General features: G+C 47.0%; 2 protein-coding genes and 1 long non-coding RNA gene across 7 annotated transcripts in view; 2 read left to right on the plus strand and 1 right to left on the minus strand.

Annotated features, from left to right (window-relative positions):
* The window catches only part of XIRP1 (xin actin-binding repeat containing 1), a 14,090-nt gene extending 12,212 nt beyond the window's left edge, over positions 1-1,878 (plus strand). For both annotated transcript variants that reach the window (XM_010835491.1, XM_010835490.1), the window contains exon 3: positions 1-1,878. In XM_010835491.1, the coding sequence (XP_010833793.1) occupies positions 1-118 (118 nt within the window). In that variant the 3' untranslated portion in view covers positions 119-1,878.
* Positions 1-6,919, minus strand: part of LOC104985355 — an 88,293-nt gene extending 81,374 nt beyond the window's left edge. For 2 of the 4 annotated variants that reach the window (XR_824883.1, XR_824884.1), the window contains exons 1-2: positions 6,745-6,919; positions 5,135-5,266 (exon numbers count right to left, since the gene is read on the minus strand). This is a non-coding gene — a long non-coding RNA (uncharacterized LOC104985355). The remainder of the gene's footprint in view (positions 1-5,134; positions 5,267-6,744) is intronic. The other 2 variants (XR_824882.1, XR_824885.1) reach the window with 2 other exon arrangements.
* A 9,657-nt stretch (positions 6,920-16,576) lies between these two features.
* Positions 16,577-17,646, plus strand: part of CSRNP1 (cysteine-serine-rich nuclear protein 1) — a 15,042-nt gene continuing 13,972 nt past the window's right edge. Inside the window, exon 1 of the mRNA XM_010835496.1 lies at positions 16,577-16,660. The gene's annotated coding sequence lies outside the window, so the exon portion shown is untranslated. The remainder of the gene's footprint in view (positions 16,661-17,646) is intronic.

A 17,646-nucleotide genomic window follows, 5' to 3' on the forward strand; every position in this document is an offset into this window, starting at 1 on the left:
CCACACTTCCCCCTTGATGAGGCAGTTTCTGCACAGCCAGACTGGGCTCAGCACCGGCCTGGCAGAAGCTGAGATGCTGCGTGTGCCCTGTGGCCACCCCACACCAGCTGCGCAGTGAGCCCCTCCATCTGCCACCACAGTCTTCCACCCACCTCCAGGGACCCGGGACGGAGGTGGGTGCTCACCTCCTGCACGCACGGAGAAAGAACCAAAAAGAAAGGGCATGTTCTGAGATCCAGGGGCAGTTTCCCTTTCATCAGTAGCATCCATGGGCCAGGTTCTTGCAAAAGGCAGGGGGGGATGGTAGGGAAGAAGCCCTCCGGAGTAGCCCAAGCCCAGCAACAGAATGGGGGCTTGTGGAGCATATAATGTGTACAGAAACACACGCTTCTCACACAGGTCTGGCCCGCACGCCAACACAAGTGAGTCTGCATGCCACTGCCTGCGACTGAGCCCCCTGAGCGACCTTCCACTTTTTCAATCTTTATTTCTTTAATACGAGTCAAATGTTCTCAGCCTTCTGCTCTTTAATTCCTAGAGAAGACAGGGCCAGCCGGATTGGTCTCTGTTACATGTTGACTAGGGCCCCAGAAGGGCCCCGTCATCAGCACCTCCCTCATTCAGCGGGTCATCCTGGCAGCACAAATTTCACACAGACAAAGTCTACGATCACCAATGTCCCTAGAAGCCAAAGATTCTCTCCACCCCCACAGCCTCTCCCTTTGTACCCCAAAGAAGAAGGATACAGTCTAATAAACCAAAGTTTTATTCCCTTCTCTCCGTGTCTGTCTGTACACAGAGTCTGGGTTCTCACTCCAGGGGAAAAGCAGCCACATCTCTAGCTGCCCTGTTTTCCTGCAAGCAGCAGTGTTGGAAGGCTCAGAAAAGCCACCCCCTTCTTCTACCATCTTGGCTGGGAACCAGCGAGGCCCACCCATCCCCCACTCTCCTTACTCCCCACGCCCCCACACATACATACACTGCTGGCCCCACACCTCTGGCTTCCCCACCTAGAGGTTCTTGGACATCTCCCTGGAGTGGAATCTGCCGAGAGTGGAAGAATGGCCCAGTCAGGCCCAGGAAGGAGGGAGGGCCACAAGCCAGGAGAACTCCAATGGCCAAGACTGCTGGGTCACTTCCTCCGGGTCAGACCAGGCACAATGTGCAGAGGTTCCTGGGAAGGGGCGGGCACAGACCAGCCTGGAAAGCCAGGAAGATCTGGTAAAGGACCCTTTCCATACTTTCAAACAGCACTGAGCAACTACTGCATGCCAGACCTGTTCTGGGCAGCATGGACCCAGAGGTAAGGCCCAATGGGATCATCAGACTCCATCACATTCAAGGAACTGACTCTCTCGAATGAGAAGGCAGGGAGACTATGAATAAATAGGAAATATCAGATGAGGAATAAGGGTGACGTACCTGACTAGGCCACTCTCCCACTGTGGGGTAGGAATTATAAAACATGTCACGTGACAGCGACAGGCTAGGCCACTCCCCCACTGTGCGGTAGGAATTATAAAACATGTCACGTGACAGCGACAGGCTAGGCCACTCTCCCACTGTGCGGTAGGAATTATAAAACATGTCACGTGACAGCGACAGGCGATTGCCTTAGAGAGTGTAGCCAAGGCAGATCTCCCCAAGGGGGGAAAAAGAGTTTTCAACTGAGATCTTAGTAACAAAAAGCCAATTACCGGGCAATGGGCAGGGGTGGGGAGTGCCAGTTAGGCGGATGAGCACACGCAAAAACCCAGAGGTGGGAGTGAGTATAATTTCTGCATCTCCTAAATACCCTTTGGTATGTTGTTGCTCAGTTGTGTTCAACTCTTCGTGACTCCATGGATTGCAGCATGCCAGGTTTTCCTGCCCTTCTCTATCTCCCAGAGTTTGCTCAAATTCATGGCCGCTGAGTCAGTGATGCTTTCTAACCATCTCATCCTCTGCCGTCCCCTTCTCCTCCTGCCTTCAGTCTTTCCCAGAATCAGGGTCTTTTCCAATGAGTCAGCTCTTCGCATCAGGTGGCCAAAATATTGGAGTTTCAACTTCAGCATCAGTCTTTCCAATGAATATTCAGGGTAGATTTCCTCTAGAATTGACTGGTTTGATCTTGCAGTCCAAGGGACTCTCAAGTCTTCTCCAACACCACCGTTCAAAAGCATCAATTTTTCAGCACTTAGCCTTCTTTATGGTCCAACTCTCACATGTACAGATGTACATGACTACTGGAAAAACCATAGCTTTGGCTATACAGACCTTTATCGGCAAAGTGATATTCCTGCTTTTTAATACACTGTCCAGGTTTGTCATAGCTTTTGTTTCAAGAGGGAAGTGTTTTTTTAATTTCGTGCCTGCAGTCACAGTCGTAGCGATTTTGGAGCCCAAGAAAACAAAATCTGTCACTGCTTCCACTTTTCCCCCTTCTATTTACCATGAAGCTATGGGACTAGATGCCATGATCTTAGTTTTTTGAATATTGAGTTTACCCTTCTGAACAGGAAGGGGCTTTATCAACAATTGTCCACCCCTACATACATACATACATACGTACACACACACACCCTGCCCCCAACAAGGTTAGGTAGGAACTTGTCCACAGTTTGCTTTTATTGAACAGGTGGGCTCTCATCTTACCACCCAGGGCTCAGTCCTCCACACCCCTCCCAGATTCATCATTGCCTGCCCCACTGACAGGTGTTCCCCTGCGGCAGCAGAGCTCTGAGCTGGAAGCAGCCTGCCACCTGGAAGACTGGTGTTTGTGAGCAATTAAGACAGCAAATCTACCTACCTGGGCTGGCTACACATCTTACTATAACCCCCCTTTACCACGTTTCCCTCCACTGCCCTCTGTTGGTCTCAGCTTAAGGCATGCCTGTTCTCAGTGTTCTCATTTGTTAAGTGGGGACGATTATAGTGCTTACTATTGTGAAGATTAAGTGAATTAATATGCATAAAGTGCTTGGAGATAGGCCCAGTGTCTGGAATTCAAGGAAGTTCACTTTTCATATTATAATTATTTGTTTTAATCTATCTCTTTTTCTCACCTCCAGGTGGAGTCCCTGTCTTGTTTATCTCAGTATCCTTACTGCTTATCACGAGTGCCTAGAAGGCACTGAACAAATGTCGAATAAATGCACCCATGTGTGAGATGAAATGATTGAGCGAATTCACTGACTCATCCAACTAACATTTATTGAGCACTTAATTCATGCCAGATTCCTTCCAGGGAATACAGATGAACATGGTAGAATTTATCCTTGACCTTATGGGAAGACATATTACAAACAGAGAAGGTAATTTTAGAAGGGAGCAAAGGAAATAAAACAAGTAGCCCACAAGAAGGTTGGCAGTTACTTTAGCTTGTGTGGTTGGGGAAGGCATCTCTGAGGAAGTGACCTGAAGGACATGAAGAGCCAAGTCCTAACAGCTAAAGGGGGCGGCCTACGAGGAAGAGACCGGAGAGGTTGTTGGGTAGGTGGTGAGCACACTGGTGGCAGCGCGCACCAAGAAAACCAGCAGCTACTCACCCAGGGCCCTGCACACCTCCCATCCCACCTGCAGCGGAGCCCGAAGCACCACCTTCCCTTCCTGCCCGAGAGGGGGTGGGGCTCTGAAGAGGAGCTTGGGTGCCCAGACTCCGCCCCGTGCCTGGAGGGGGCGTGTTCCCATCCGCTGTCTCCAAGGTGACGATGACATCACCCGGGCCGCTGGGTTCGGAACGTTTTGGGTGGCTGTAGCCGTTGCTGGGAAACACCCGGCAGGCAGGCGCGCAGCCAGGGGCAGGCTCCGCGCGGCAGACGCCGGACGCCAGTACGCGCCGTCCTGGCCAGCCCCAGCTCAGAGCCTCCCTCCCGGATTCCAGAAGGATGCGGGTTCCGGTCCTCACCCACGTCGCAGCCCCGCCTGGGACCTTCCTGCCGGCCGGGCGCCTCCTCCCTTCTCATTACTCTGTCACTGCCTCTGTTCCGAGTTTACCCAACAGTCCTCATCTTCACCGCTATCATCCTGTCCCAGGCCACCATCCATCCCCGCTTTACTGAACCACTGCCATAGCCTCCCAAGTGGTCTTCCCTTTGCCCTGTCTTTACAGACTGTCATCTACCTGGCACCTAAAGCCCTTATCAAGAATTTACCAGACCAAGTCACTCCTGTATAATACCCTCTGCAAGCTTTCAGCTCGCTCAGTCTGAAATCTAACTCCTCTCAGCGGCCTCTAAGACCAGAATGACTTGCTTCTCAAGCTTCCTCTCCAACTTCTTTGCCCTACTCTCCTCCTCACCCACATCTCCCTTAGTTACACTGGCTTTCCTGGGTTTCACAGAACACACCAAGCTGATTCCTGTCTCAGGGCCTTTGCATCTGCTGTATCCCTTGCCCAGAAGTCTCTTCTCCCAGATCTTTAGTGGTTGGGCTCTTTCTCACTCACATTCCAGTTCAAATGTCTCTCCAAAAAGACCTTTCTTGATCTATACCTCCCTTGCCTCCCCCACTTATCCCACCCCCTTTCCCCATCTATAGAGGCCTTCCTCCAAGTTAACATGCTGAGTTAGTTTTGTTTTCCTGAGGACCTATTACAATATAAAATTATCTTTGTTCACATATTTGCTTGTTTAATGTCAGTGTTCTGGATACTATTCCTGCAGAGCAAACCACCCCAAGTTTAGTGGTCTAAAAAACCATTTTATGATGCTCATGAATTCTGTGGGTCAGCAATTTGGATAGAACACACTGGACATGGCTTGTCTCTCTGCTATGATGTGTGGGGCCTCAACTTAGCCTCAGTCTAAGGCTGGGGGTAATTGGACAGTTAGGGTCTGAAAACTCTCTCACTCAAATGCCTGGCAATTGATGCTGGCTACTTGGCCAGGACCTCAGCTGGGATGTCAGACAAACCACATATGCATGGCCTCTCCATGTGGCCTGGGCCTCCTCAAAGTATGGCATTCTCAGAACGGCTGGATTTCCTGCATTTTATTTCAAGTTTCCGAAGGCATGTGTCCCAACTAACAAGGTAGAAGTTGCATCACCTTTTATGATCTGGCCACAGAAGTCACACAAAATCACTTGGGCTGCATTCTGTTGGTTACAGATGAGTCACAAGTCTGCCTAGACTGAATAGAAGGGTTATTAGTACCTTTTGATGAGGAAGAGGTAATATTCTACGTGATCGTCTTTGGAAAGTGCCATCTCCACAGCCAAGTCTTCCTCCCCTGGAATATCATCTCCATGCCAACCACTTCTTTGTTTATTTTTGTATCTCCAGTATCTAGAGTGGTACAAAAGCACATAGTAGGAGCTCAATCCATGGTTTATGGTGAATAAATGAAGACTTGTCTTTCAATGAGTCATTCGAGCCCAGTTCTTCTCCCTTATAGTTCCTGTCCCAGCCCTTGATTTTGGCCTGGCCTGCTCTGGAGGAAGACCAGTGTTTGCATTGGAAGGCGGGAGTCAAGCATAGCTTTTGGTTTGTTTTTTGTTTTCTGGCAGGGAGTGGAGGGTGGGAGAGAAAGGGCAGTTATTGGAGACTGAGAAACATGTAGCCAAATGAGATTCTGGAACACTGATCTACTGTAGGGGTGTTGAAAACCCAGTCTGTTTTTTCTCATTCTGAACTCTGGAAATGCCCAGGTGAGGACTGTGGTTTTGTCCTCTGGCCCATGGGGAGCAGGAAAACAGCCCAATGGGAATGGAGCTTTGGAGAGGTGCCTTGCGCAGGAGAGAGGCGGATGGAATAGCTAGTAGGAACCACCGCGGAGATCTGGGCAAGAGGTGGCCCTGAAGCCCCCTAAACATCTATTAAGGTAGGTTCCCTGCTTCGTGGCTGGTGAAGGACTTTTCATTTGATCTTTCCGAAGTCCTGGAACCAGTACAGTATCTCCTCTTGCTTTCTCCTTTCCATGAGGGATGACCCAAAGAAGTCAGCCCAGGCTTCTCCAGGTCCCAGCGCCCTCACATCAATCTGTGGCTTCCCCTTCCCCCCCTTCCATCTCAACTGTGGCTCAGCAAAAGTTTGGATGTCATTAAGGCAACAGCCAGCCCACCTCCAGTCCTATCCCAGGGTCAACCCTCCAGTCAGGCCCAGTAGTGGCTCCTCACCACCTCCACCATAAAATCCACACTCCTCAGGTCATTCAAGGCCCTTCTTGTGCAGCTGCCACCTGTGTTTATAGCCTCTCTCATTTCCCCAAGAGAATCAGACCTTCCAGGTCCTTTAATGTTCTATCCAGGCTTTGTCATGCTGCCCGGCCTTTGTCCAGGGCTAGCTTACCCAATGGGCACAGCAGGCATGGATGGAGCCTCAGGCCCACAATACTTGAGGGGTCCATGAAAATATTCTAATTTCTTTCAGAATCAGAAGGAAAAAAACAACTTTGAAGTTATAGAGAACAGTTTAATATATAACATTAGTATCTTCATCTTTAACCACCACAGTTGTAAAATATATTCTAAAAAAAAAATTTTTTTTTTTTTTAATGGAAGAGAAGCAGCCCCCCTCATTTCGCCCTCCTGTCATTTCTGGATAGCTTTGTATTGAAGACTCAGCTCTGAGGCAACCCCTTCAAGGAAACAAAAGCCACGGAGGTTGTCCTTCTCTGACCTCTCAACCTTATGCAGTTTTGTAGCCTGGAAAACGCCACTGTAGACTTTGGATTTGTTGCGTTTCCCGTACCCCGCCCCCACTGGTACCTGCCAGTCAGCGACACACACACAATTTTTTCCCCCATGAAGTTACCCGCTCCCCACCTGTTGCAGGGCTGCCAAGTAAGACGTTGACCTAACTTCGGAAGAAAACTGGCAGAGGATCAGCTTGGGGCCCCGGGTCCCAAACCTGTAGCGACAAGCGCCGGGATCCACGTCCCGTGGGAGGCGCGCGCGCCCTTCTCGGGGCGGGGGAGTGAGAGGCAGGGGGCGGGGCCTCAGGTCTCGCCGGCGGCAGCCCCGCCGCACGCCGCTGCCAGCCCCACCCACCCCTGACCGGAAGGAGGAAGAGGCCTCTGCGCGGCTCCCTCCCTCCTTCCCCCGGAGCTCCGGCGTCCCTCCCCGGACGCACCCCCTTCCTCCTCCCTCGTTAGTTTTCTAACGAAAAAGTGCTGCTGAGAATTCCCAGAAGGTCCCGGATGTGAAGTCACCGCCGTGAGGTCACCGAGCCTGGTTCCAGGAATCTGAATATTGTGGGGGAGGAAGGAAAGCGCCGAAAAACAGAGGAGCCGGGGAAGTGAGTGGAGCCGTGGGTGTTGTCGGCGGGGCCGCCTGGCTCCGCTGAGTCCCGCTCTTGTCTCCAGCTGGGTCTTCTGACCCCAGGCGATGTTCCAAGGAAAAAGATGCTTCACTTCTCCCGTAGTAAAGAAATGGCAACTGAAACAGTATACTGATCCAAAAGGAGTATTTATCCACTGTTGGGGGTGGGAGGCGGGGGTGGAAGGACGGGAGAGAAGTGGAGAACAACCTGGCAATCGGATCAGAATTTTAAATGAAAATGTCCTTCGACCTAACAGTTGCGCGTACAGTAGCTCTGTCACCTACTGACTTACCTTGGAAATCGTACAGTATCACTTCTTCCACAGTTTGCTCAAGACAGGTCATTAAAACCGGCCCATATTAGAGGCGAGAGGTATTACATTCCTTCTTTTGATAAGTGTGAAAGAATCTGCAGCCATGTTTTTAAACCATCACAGATGTTACTATTGTGGCCCTTAGTATACTTGTGTTTTCCAGTAAGTAAATTATCTCACGTCATATCTATCAACTCCACGTGGGAGGGCAGAGATTCACTGGATTCATTAAGATCCCGCCCACTCCGCTCCTGAATGAACCTAGGGCCCTGGTTCACTGCACATCTCCGTAGATGGTACAGAAATGAATTTCCTCTTGCAGGAGCTGGCCCTGGACATTGTGCTCCAGTTCCATCGGATGGCATCCCTGTTGGCCCTACAGAAACCACCATGAACACATGTGAGAATTGTGTGAGGGGGATATGAGTGGCGCATGGCAGGGTCTGCTACACAGACAAGCAATTTTGTTCCCATACATTTCATAAATGTGAGGTCAGTGATCATTTCCACAGAAATCCCATTATCTTTATAGTCATCATCATGGTTTTGTAGGAGCACCTGTACACTAGAAGTGAGTCAGCCAGTTCAGCTCAGTTCATAGTAAAGAGAATGCCATTGACTCTAGTTCAGCTTGGTTAAAAGATTTTCACATCTTTTACGCATGATTGTTTTCATGTGTTATATTTCCATTTTATTGTTACTATTATATGGTAGTATATCCCCAGATCATAAAAATGGATCAGTAGTTTAAAGGAGGTTCACTAAAGCATAAAAATAGTATTGAAAATAGCAACAAAAATACTGCAGTATAAATTATGACCACATATACCAGGGTAAATGAGTGTGTAGGATGAGATAATTTTATACAAACAGAAAAAAAGAAGAAGTGTGACTCAGATATGGTAACGAATACCTGAAAATGGAATTTTGTTAGTTGGTAATCATCTCCTTTAGCCCCAGAGGGATCATCTCTTATGAAACTTTGTCAAATAGTGGCAGGAAGCCCACTGAAACTTTTCGCATCCTCTTCACATCAGATCCTGTAAGCTAGATAGAAAACCAATCAAGTCTTTCGCTAATATGGGTAAAATGTCCAGTGTAGTAAGGATACATTTTGTCACTAAAGACAGAGAAAAGGTAAAACCCAGAGAGGCATCATTCAAGTTGTCTACCTTACAGTGGAAACTAACACAATTCAAACCATGACTTGTAAACTGAGTCGTAGGCTACTGAGGAAAAGCAGAGCAAGCTCCTGGCAAAATTACTTGATCAAACAACATTTTTGGATGTCACATAAAATCAATGGCACATAGTGTGAAAGAGCAATGGCTGTCCGGAGTGAGTGCTAGCAGACAAAGGGCTTTATTGTTGAATACAAACCACTTGTGGCAAGCTTTGTTCATTGTTGATCCAGAAATGTATTCCATCCCTTCTTTCCTAATAACAGATTCCTGATTTTGATCCATGCACCAAGGTCTCCAGTCTCAGGCAATTAATTACAAGTGGTCTAAATCAATCATGACCAGCCCATTTTCCACTCTCCCAGTCTCCCTTGTTGTTTGTTACATGAGATCCAGTTCTAGTCGATGAAATATGATGACAAGTCTGCTGAGGGTATTTCTATAAAAAGTTTTGGTTTTGTTTTTTTAGAAAATGGATATACATGCTGGTATCCCCTGCCTTCCCCCTTCTTCCTAACTTAACCATGGTCATGATGCTTGGGCAGCTGTCTTGCAGATATGAAGCAACCAGCAGAAGGTAAAATCTGAGAGAATTCTAGAGACACCAGTACTGACATTATGTCAGTGGCTGCTGCTGCTACTGCTGCTAAGTCGCTTTAGTCATGTCCGACTCTGTGCGACCCCACAGACGGCAGCCCACCAGGCTCCCCCGTCCCTGGGATTCTCCAGGCAAGAACACTGGAGTGGGTTGCCATTTCCTTCTTCAATGCATGAAAGTGAAAAGTGAACGTGAAGTCGCTCAGTTGTGTCCGACTCTTAGCAACCCCGTGGACTGCAGCCCACCAGGCTCCTCTCCCCATGGGATTTTCCAGGCAAGAGCACTGGAGTGGGGTGCCATTGCCTTCTCCACCTTCCAACCTTCCCATTACAATACACAAGTAAATGGTACTAGATTATTGATCATTGAAAGCATTCCTATTGGGTGCAATACTAATGTGTCAGGCTTGCCACATATTTTCCAAAAACACAGGAGGGAAATGTACCTGCTGACTTTTTGTTCTACTTCTCACTGAATTTCTTTGCAAGATTAAATGACTGAGCTACTGGCTTCCAGTTGGGTTCAGCCATGGTGAGGCCCAGCAGAGAAAGGAGAGGGAAGAGAAAGAGATCAAGGCATTTAGTCCTTTGGTTTCCTGCCTGTGAGTCTCTGTGGGTTGGATGTATCCTCTAGTGGGGGCCACTGGTCTTCCCAAGGCAGCCAGCCTATCCAGTTCTCTCCCTTATAGTAACCTCCTGGACCCCACCTTCAGGCCTATTTGTAGTAACAGCTCTGCTGCTGCTCATCCAGGTTACTGTACCATCCCTTGGGGTGCTCCTACACCCACATGTTTGTAAGTAGTCCCTTTGTAAATAAGCTTTCCTAAAATGATACTGTTTTGAGTGTGCCATTATCTCTTGGTACGCTAACTGATGAGATTTAAAAGAAAACACACACACAACTTGCATCTGAACACCAACCACACACGACTGTATTCACAAAGACCAGCTGTCAGGCAACAATCTGGCTCCTGATCTCGATATGTGCAGAAACAAATAGCAAGAAGAGTCAATGCCCTCCATTCATGCCTCTCCAACTATGCCTTTTCAGAAGACTGTGGAGACATGGACAGAAAGTAAAAGACACTGTTGAACTAAGTATGCTGGCTGTTGAGGGTAAGATATTCACATGAGGTTTTGAAATAAGAGATGAGATACAGCATCCCTTTGTGGTGCCGATAGCTCTTTGCTGTAGGTGGCTGGCTCACTCAAGAAGTATCTCAGTGGCACATTCAGATCTTGATTATCCTGAACCTTTGGCTTCAGGGCGAGACTATAACCATTTTTCATGTTGAGAATATTAAGAATTTTGTTGTTTTTTGTTTGTTTCTGGGGATATCAAGAACTCGAAGACAGAAGTATGGTGGCAAAGCTCAGCCCTTTGAGAATATGACTCTTTGAAGGTCTTCTCTTGGCAGAGAAATAAATCAATATAAAGGCAAGCAGTGGAAAAATTAAAAACAGACTATAAACCTTCAAATCATCAGACCAAAATACAAACACGTGTGCTTACACACACACACACACACACACACACACACACACACATCAAAGAAAACAAAAAAAAATACACATGTAAAACATAGAAAACAGAGGAAGCATTAAAATAGGAAACACAGCAGAAGATAACATAAGTAAGCATGAATGATACATGTTATATCAAGAAATGTAAATAAGGATAAACCCATCCTTTAAAAAAAAAGATTCTCTCGTCAGATCATAAAACAGCATTCTATAGAAGAGAGACATCTTTACCAAAGTAACTCAGAAAAGTTAAAATATAAACCAAGGTATACAAGAAAATACTGAGCTGAGACTATAGCATGACCATCACGCACGTGTGCTCAGTGGCTCAGTCGTGCTCAGGACTCAGGACTCTTTGCAGCCCCATGGACTGCAACCTGCCTGACTCCTCTGTCCATGGGACTTCCCAGGCAAGAATACTGGAGTGGGTTGCCATTTCTTCCTCCAGAGGAACAGTTACCATCAGCCAAGGTCAGATTCAAAACAAAATTGTTAAATGAGAGAAAAGGAAGTTAAACATGAGAGACATTAGAAATCTAGTTTTTGGAAATCTCTAGACACCAAATAGCATAGCTTCAAAATCAAGAATAGGATATGAGTTGAGAATAACAATATACATACAGCAAATGCAAACAAATTTGGATAAGACACAAGTACATTTTAATCGACTTCATCAGCTCATGACCTAGTAAGAAACAAAAGATAAAGAGAAATGTGGGGAATCTGAATAGTAACTAGTAATTAAATATGATAGAACATGAGGTACAAAAATCTCAGATAAAATACTACCAAATATAAATTAACAATATCTTCAAAGAATCATCCATTGTATCCAAGTAAGTTCATTCTAGTAGTGCAGGTGGTTCAATATTAGGGAATCTGTAATAAAATTGACCATATTAACAGATCAAAGAATGGGCTTCCCTGGTGGCTCACTGGTAAAGAATCCACCTGCCAATGCAGGAGACACAGGTTCAGACCCTAATCTGGGAAGACCTCACATGCCGCAGAGCAACTGAGCCCATGCACCACAATTACTGAGCCTGTGCACTAGAGCCCAGGGAGCCACAGCTACCGAAGCCTGAGTGCCCTAGAGCCCACGCTCAGCAAAAGGAGAAGCCGCCACAGTGAGAAGCCCACACACCACAACTAAAGAGTAGTCCCCACTTCCTGCAACTCGAGAAAAGCCTGTGTAGCAACAAAGATGCAGCATAGCCAAAAATAAATAAAATTATGAAAATAATAAAAACAACTGGCTATTAAGTGTTAACCACTATTATGAAAAAAAATACATCAAAGGAAAACTGCATAACATCTCAATATGTGCCAAAAAAGGCATTTGAAAAATGTCCCATATTAATTCCTGCTTAAAACAAACAAAACCTTGGGAATTCCCTGGTGGTCCAGTGGTTAGGACTCCATGCTTTCACTGCTGCACCTGGGTTCAATTCCTCAGGGAGGTAAGCTCCCACAAGTCACACGATGTGGCCAAACAAAAAAATAACAAAACCATAACCGAATAGCTAAATTACATACAGATGATGTGACTGAAAAATGTACTACTGTTACAGACAAGAGAATTTAGGATGATAGCAGTTTACAAAGGTTAATATACAAAACTCAGTAGCCTTTCTTTACATACATAAAAAAAATACAACTTATCAGAAAATAGAAATTGCAGTTACAACGGCAATCAAAAAAATATTCAGAACAATATTTAAAAGACATATAAGGGCCTTTATGAATATTATGCAGGGAACATTAAACTGAGCTTTTGAATAGCAAAACCCAATGTTATAAAAACATCAATGTTCAATTACTGTATCAATTCAATGTGATTCTAACTAAAATACAGGACTTTTTTTAGGGGCGAGCTTGTCCAAAAATGATATGAAACTCAAATGAGGAATTAAATAAGGAGCCTGGAAAGCCCTGAAAAAGAAATGTAATACGATGGGGTTACATCTATCACATGATAAAACACATTCTGAAATTATAATTTGTAAAGCAATTTGGTACCCAAAGATGAAACAGACAACCCAGTGGACCAGAGTAGAGAACCAGAAACTGATTCCGGAACATATGAGAATTCAATTTCTGTTTAAGGTGACATTTATAGTAAAAGAAAAAGGTAGTAGGAAAATTTATCAATTAGGGGAAAAAAAGAAAATGGAAACCCTATACAGTTCCTTAAAGTAGATTCCAAAAAGATAAAGGATGTATAAATGTAAAATAAGATCATAAAACTCTAGAAAAAAAAAATGGGTGAATTTATCTGTAATATTATGACAAGGGAATGTAATACACAAACACCAGGATGCCTAAAGTAAATGTTTAAGAAATGCGACTACATAAAAATGTAAAACTTCTGTATGATAAAATACACTGTCAACCCAGTTAAAAAGCAAACCAGGATTAAGGGCCACATGTGTGACAGACAGAAGGGCTTCTTTCCCTAATCCTCAAAGACATAAAACAACAATACAAGTAAAGAATATAAAACCGTGATTTAGAGGGAAACACAAATGGCTTATAAGAACCTCAATTTCACTCATAATTAGAGCAATGCAATTAAAACAGTAAGATCTCTTCTTGGTTTCTCTCATCAGATTGGCAGAGATCAATAAGTTTGATAACACTCAGTGCCAGGGAGGGTGTTGGGAAACAGGCATGCTCAAATACTATTGGTTGAGAGTAAAATTGGTGCAACTTTGGGGAGGGCGATTTGGCAGCATCTGTTAAAACCCTTTGACCCAGAACTCAACTGCTCAGATTTTCAATCCACAGATCTAAACTAAAAAGTCTTCCTGTTTAAATAAACAAGAATGTTGGAGAAATGTGCTTGAAGACAGTCCCCTTTACTTGGGTTTCACTTTCTACAACCTTAGCTCAGTGGGTCTCATCAGAATCAGTGGAGGGCTAGTTAGAACTTAGGTTGCTGGGTTCCCGCTGCCCAAGTTTCTGATGCAGTGGGTCTGGGGAGGACCCAGGAATCTGCATTCTTAACAAGTTCTCAGGTGATGCTGGTGGCTGCTGGCCTGGGAGTCACACCTTTAGCCTGTTACTCCTGAAGGTAATGTTATCTACCTCTGTGCTTTCATTCTGCCTGGTTCTTAACTTCCCATAAATAAACGGCATCATAGTTATTCTTCTTTGTGCTTGGTTTCTTTTACTTGACATACTGTTTTTAAGATTCATCCCTATCATTATATGAGGCCATTGTTTGATTCATTGCTGTGTACTATTTCATTTTATGAGAAATTGTAATTGTTTCTACTCACCTACTGGACATTTGTGTTGTTTCTAATTTCAAGCTGTTATGGATAAAGCTGCTGTAACACTCTTGTGTCTTTCAGTGGACAGAAGTGCTTTTTTCTCTTGGGAATATATGGAACAGTAGAATTACAAGATCATATAATTTAGTCTTAGTAGGTATTGCCAAATTATTTTCCAAACTGATTGTATCAATTCACTGTCACACCAGTGAGGTATGGCAAATCTGGTGAAATCTCAATCTTCCCACATTTGATACTTTTAAAAAAAATTCTTTTTTTTTTTTTTTTGAGCGACTCACACTTTCATAATATTATTAAGACTTATCAAAGCTGTTCATAGCTTATGGTGAATGATGTTGGATCCGTGGTCTCCAAAGAAGATTTAGCTTCAAGATCAGGGACAAGGCTTGATCATGCAGAGCTTTTGTGTGGCAGAAGTTTTATTACAGTGAAAAAGGACACAGAAAGCTTCTAACATAGACATCAGAAGGGGGACAGGGAGTGCCCCCAAATATTATCCTTTTAATCTTCATCTTTCTGATGGAAATGAATCAATTTTTTATTTTAAAAAATATTATTTAAGATGAGGTTTTTTATTTACCTAAAATTGGGTGGTCTGTGGATGCTGAATGTTTGAGAAACTTGTGGGACTCCCCTAAGTATTCAGAAATTCACTGAGGATGTGTGGGTATGTTTCTGCCTATGCATGTGCCATAGTCACAAATGGATGCTGCTCCAGACCCCACCCTCCTTGCCTTGGAACAGACCCTTCATTTCCCTACCAACAGGAAGAACTTACTTGTGATCCCAGAGGAAGATGTTTCTCATCATCAGCAAACATCTGGGGAACATCTGGTGAGCCCATCCCAGGACAGGGAGATGCTTTTCTAGGGAAAACATATCACTTATTTGATTCTTTTTATTCTATATTTTCCCTTATTTTTCCCTTCTCTTCCTGCCTCCCAAATCCTATCGACCATTGGGCTCCCTGCTCTAAGCCCTGACTCCAGCCCTTGCCAACCCCCTGCCCTGGTCTCTGTTCTATCTGGTTTCCCTCATAAACAGCTCAGCAGATGCAAACTGAGACAGCCAGAGACCCTCATTAACTCTAGGGCTCAACCCTGCCCAGTTACCTGATCAGCAGGCAGCATCTTCTAGAAATTAACTCAAGGAATGTTGAAGGTGATGGCATTCTCAGGTCTAATGCCCCCACTTTACAAACTGGAAGACTTGGGAGAGAGAGAGAGACAGACACACACAGGAAAGGAGAACTCCTGGAAGAAACGATTCCTTGGGACCAGCAAGGTCTACAACCTAGCAGACATAGGAGACAGTGCAGCTAAATATTTGAGGGGGGTGGGAGTGGGTGGGTGGCCACACGCCTAGTAGCCCTAAGGGCTGAGTCACCTCCAGCAAAGGACACTCAGCTCTGTAGCTTTTCAACTCCTTCCAGGGCTGTCTCAGCCACACCGAGACTCCCCACTTCCAGCCTTGACCTCTCCTTGAGCCCCGGCTCTTGATAGACATTTACCCCATAGACAATCTATTCAATACCTTTTTTGTTCTTAAGGAGCACAAGCAGAAAGGATAGTCAGGTATGGTCCCTGCCCTCTCAGTGCTCACAGACAACTCACATGGAAATGCATAAAGAAGCCATATATCTAAGTGGGTGCAAACCAGGCTGGAGATTAGCATCTTTGGAAGTTTAAATCAGGATGATCAGGACACACCCCAAGAACTGACTGCTGGCAATCAGGGCTGGAGTGCGGTTATCAAGGGCGTGGGTTGGGAGTGCAGAGGTAAGGGCAGAACAAACTTAAGAAGGTATAGAACAGAACACCGCGTGTGTAAATTAAAACTACTGTGTGGTTGTACCGATGTTACAAATAAAAAGACAGACTGACACACGTCAAAGACATGAAAATGGAGGCGCAGGGAAGGGAGTGGGGGGTGGGAGTTTGAAGAGAAAGAGGTGAGGCTGCAAAGGTGGGGCAAAGGCCTGCTTATTCCAGCTTTGTAGGCCCCGCCTTCATCCAGAAGGCGCTGGGAAGTCAATGGAGGGTGGGCTCCAGCCATCCAGACATTTCTCCCTGCAAGCCCCCCAGGTAGGCACATTTAGGCATCCGAGAAGGACAGGGACCCCAGCCTCCCCCAAACTCCATTCTTTCTTGGCAAGGTAAAGGGCAGGCAGACCCTTCCTGACCCCCTCTATATTCACATCTGTGGCTACAGGGGTCCTACCATCATCTCTACCTCAGATGCCAGGCAGCCAGCACAGGTCACCCCCACCTGCAGTTAGGTAGAAAGGAATCCTGAGGGCTGGGCTAGTCCCAGACAACATTCATCTAGGACAGTCAGAGAAGAACCCAGAATGCAGCGGGAGCCGGACTGGGAGGGGGAGGGTCAGGCTCCCACAGAAGGCTCCCTGGAGGAGGCAGTTCGAGCTGAGAGACATTAAAGGAGATGGGATTCTGGTAAGCAGCAAGAGGGCCGGAAGGCGTTCCAGGCGAGAACAACACCTGCAGCAAAGGTGCGAGGGGAGAGACGCTCAGGGCACGCGTGGTGGGTAGGGGCTGACCACAGCGGGTGGCCTTCTGGCCCAGAACTTGCTGCTCGGGCATGCACACACTTTCCCCGGTGCAGTAATACTGCGAGAGTTGGCCCCAAGTCAGGAAAGGCCTTGGCGGGAGCAGAGCAGGCAGTGGGCCATTTTAAGTGGCCAGGGTCTGGCTCAGAAGAAACTAGAGTTGTTTTTTTTTTTTCCAAGAAAGGGATCTGGTAGCGGTGGGGATAGTGTAGGCTGGTTCCAGAAACCCCTAGCTCAGGGCTTCTGCAGAGTCTCTGGCTCCTGAGCAGAGGTGAAGGTCAGGACCAAGGATGACCTGCTCACCCACCTCACCCACCTCTGGTTCTTCTCCAGATTATACTTTTCAGGCGGATCTGCGGGGAGCGGGGGTAGGGGGAGGTGGTAGGAAGGAGGGTGAGGAAGGAACTTTTGACGGGATTACAGTCAACTGCCTCGGGCGAGGTTGGGGTCAAGGCGTGTAAGGGCCCTGGGCTATGCCACCGCCCGGTGGCCTGACAGACGCTGCGCGCCATTCTGGGCCTCAGTCTACCGATCTGTAAACGGGGGCCGTAGGGAAAGGTATGGACCTTCCCGATCCTGCTCCGCCGGCGGGGAGCGTCGGCGACTCTCGGAACCTTCGCCGGAGAGGGCCGGGAGGAGGGCAGCGGAGGGGGCTGGGGGCCGAGAGCGTCCGCGGCGCCGGCTCAGGGTCAGAGTCCGCAGGGAGGCAGGCGACCGCTGCGCCGGCTCGGGCTGGAGCGGGGAGGGCGGGGCCTCTGAGGCGGGGCGGGGAGGGCGGGGAGGGCGGGGCGGGGCGGTGGGCGGGAGGCCCGGCGTGCGTCAGCGCCGTGAGTCCCGGAGTTTTCCACTGACGAGGAGGGCGGAGCGGCGGGCGGGGCCGGGCTCAGCCAGTCTCCCGCCGCCGCCGCCGCTGCCGGACGCGCAGAGCG

This window comes from Bison bison, unplaced genomic scaffold, assembly GCF_000754665.1.
Source record: "Bison bison bison isolate TAMUID 2011002044 unplaced genomic scaffold, Bison_UMD1.0 scf7180017864043, whole genome shotgun sequence".
Lineage (NCBI taxonomy): Eukaryota > Metazoa > Chordata > Mammalia > Artiodactyla > Bovidae > Bison > Bison bison.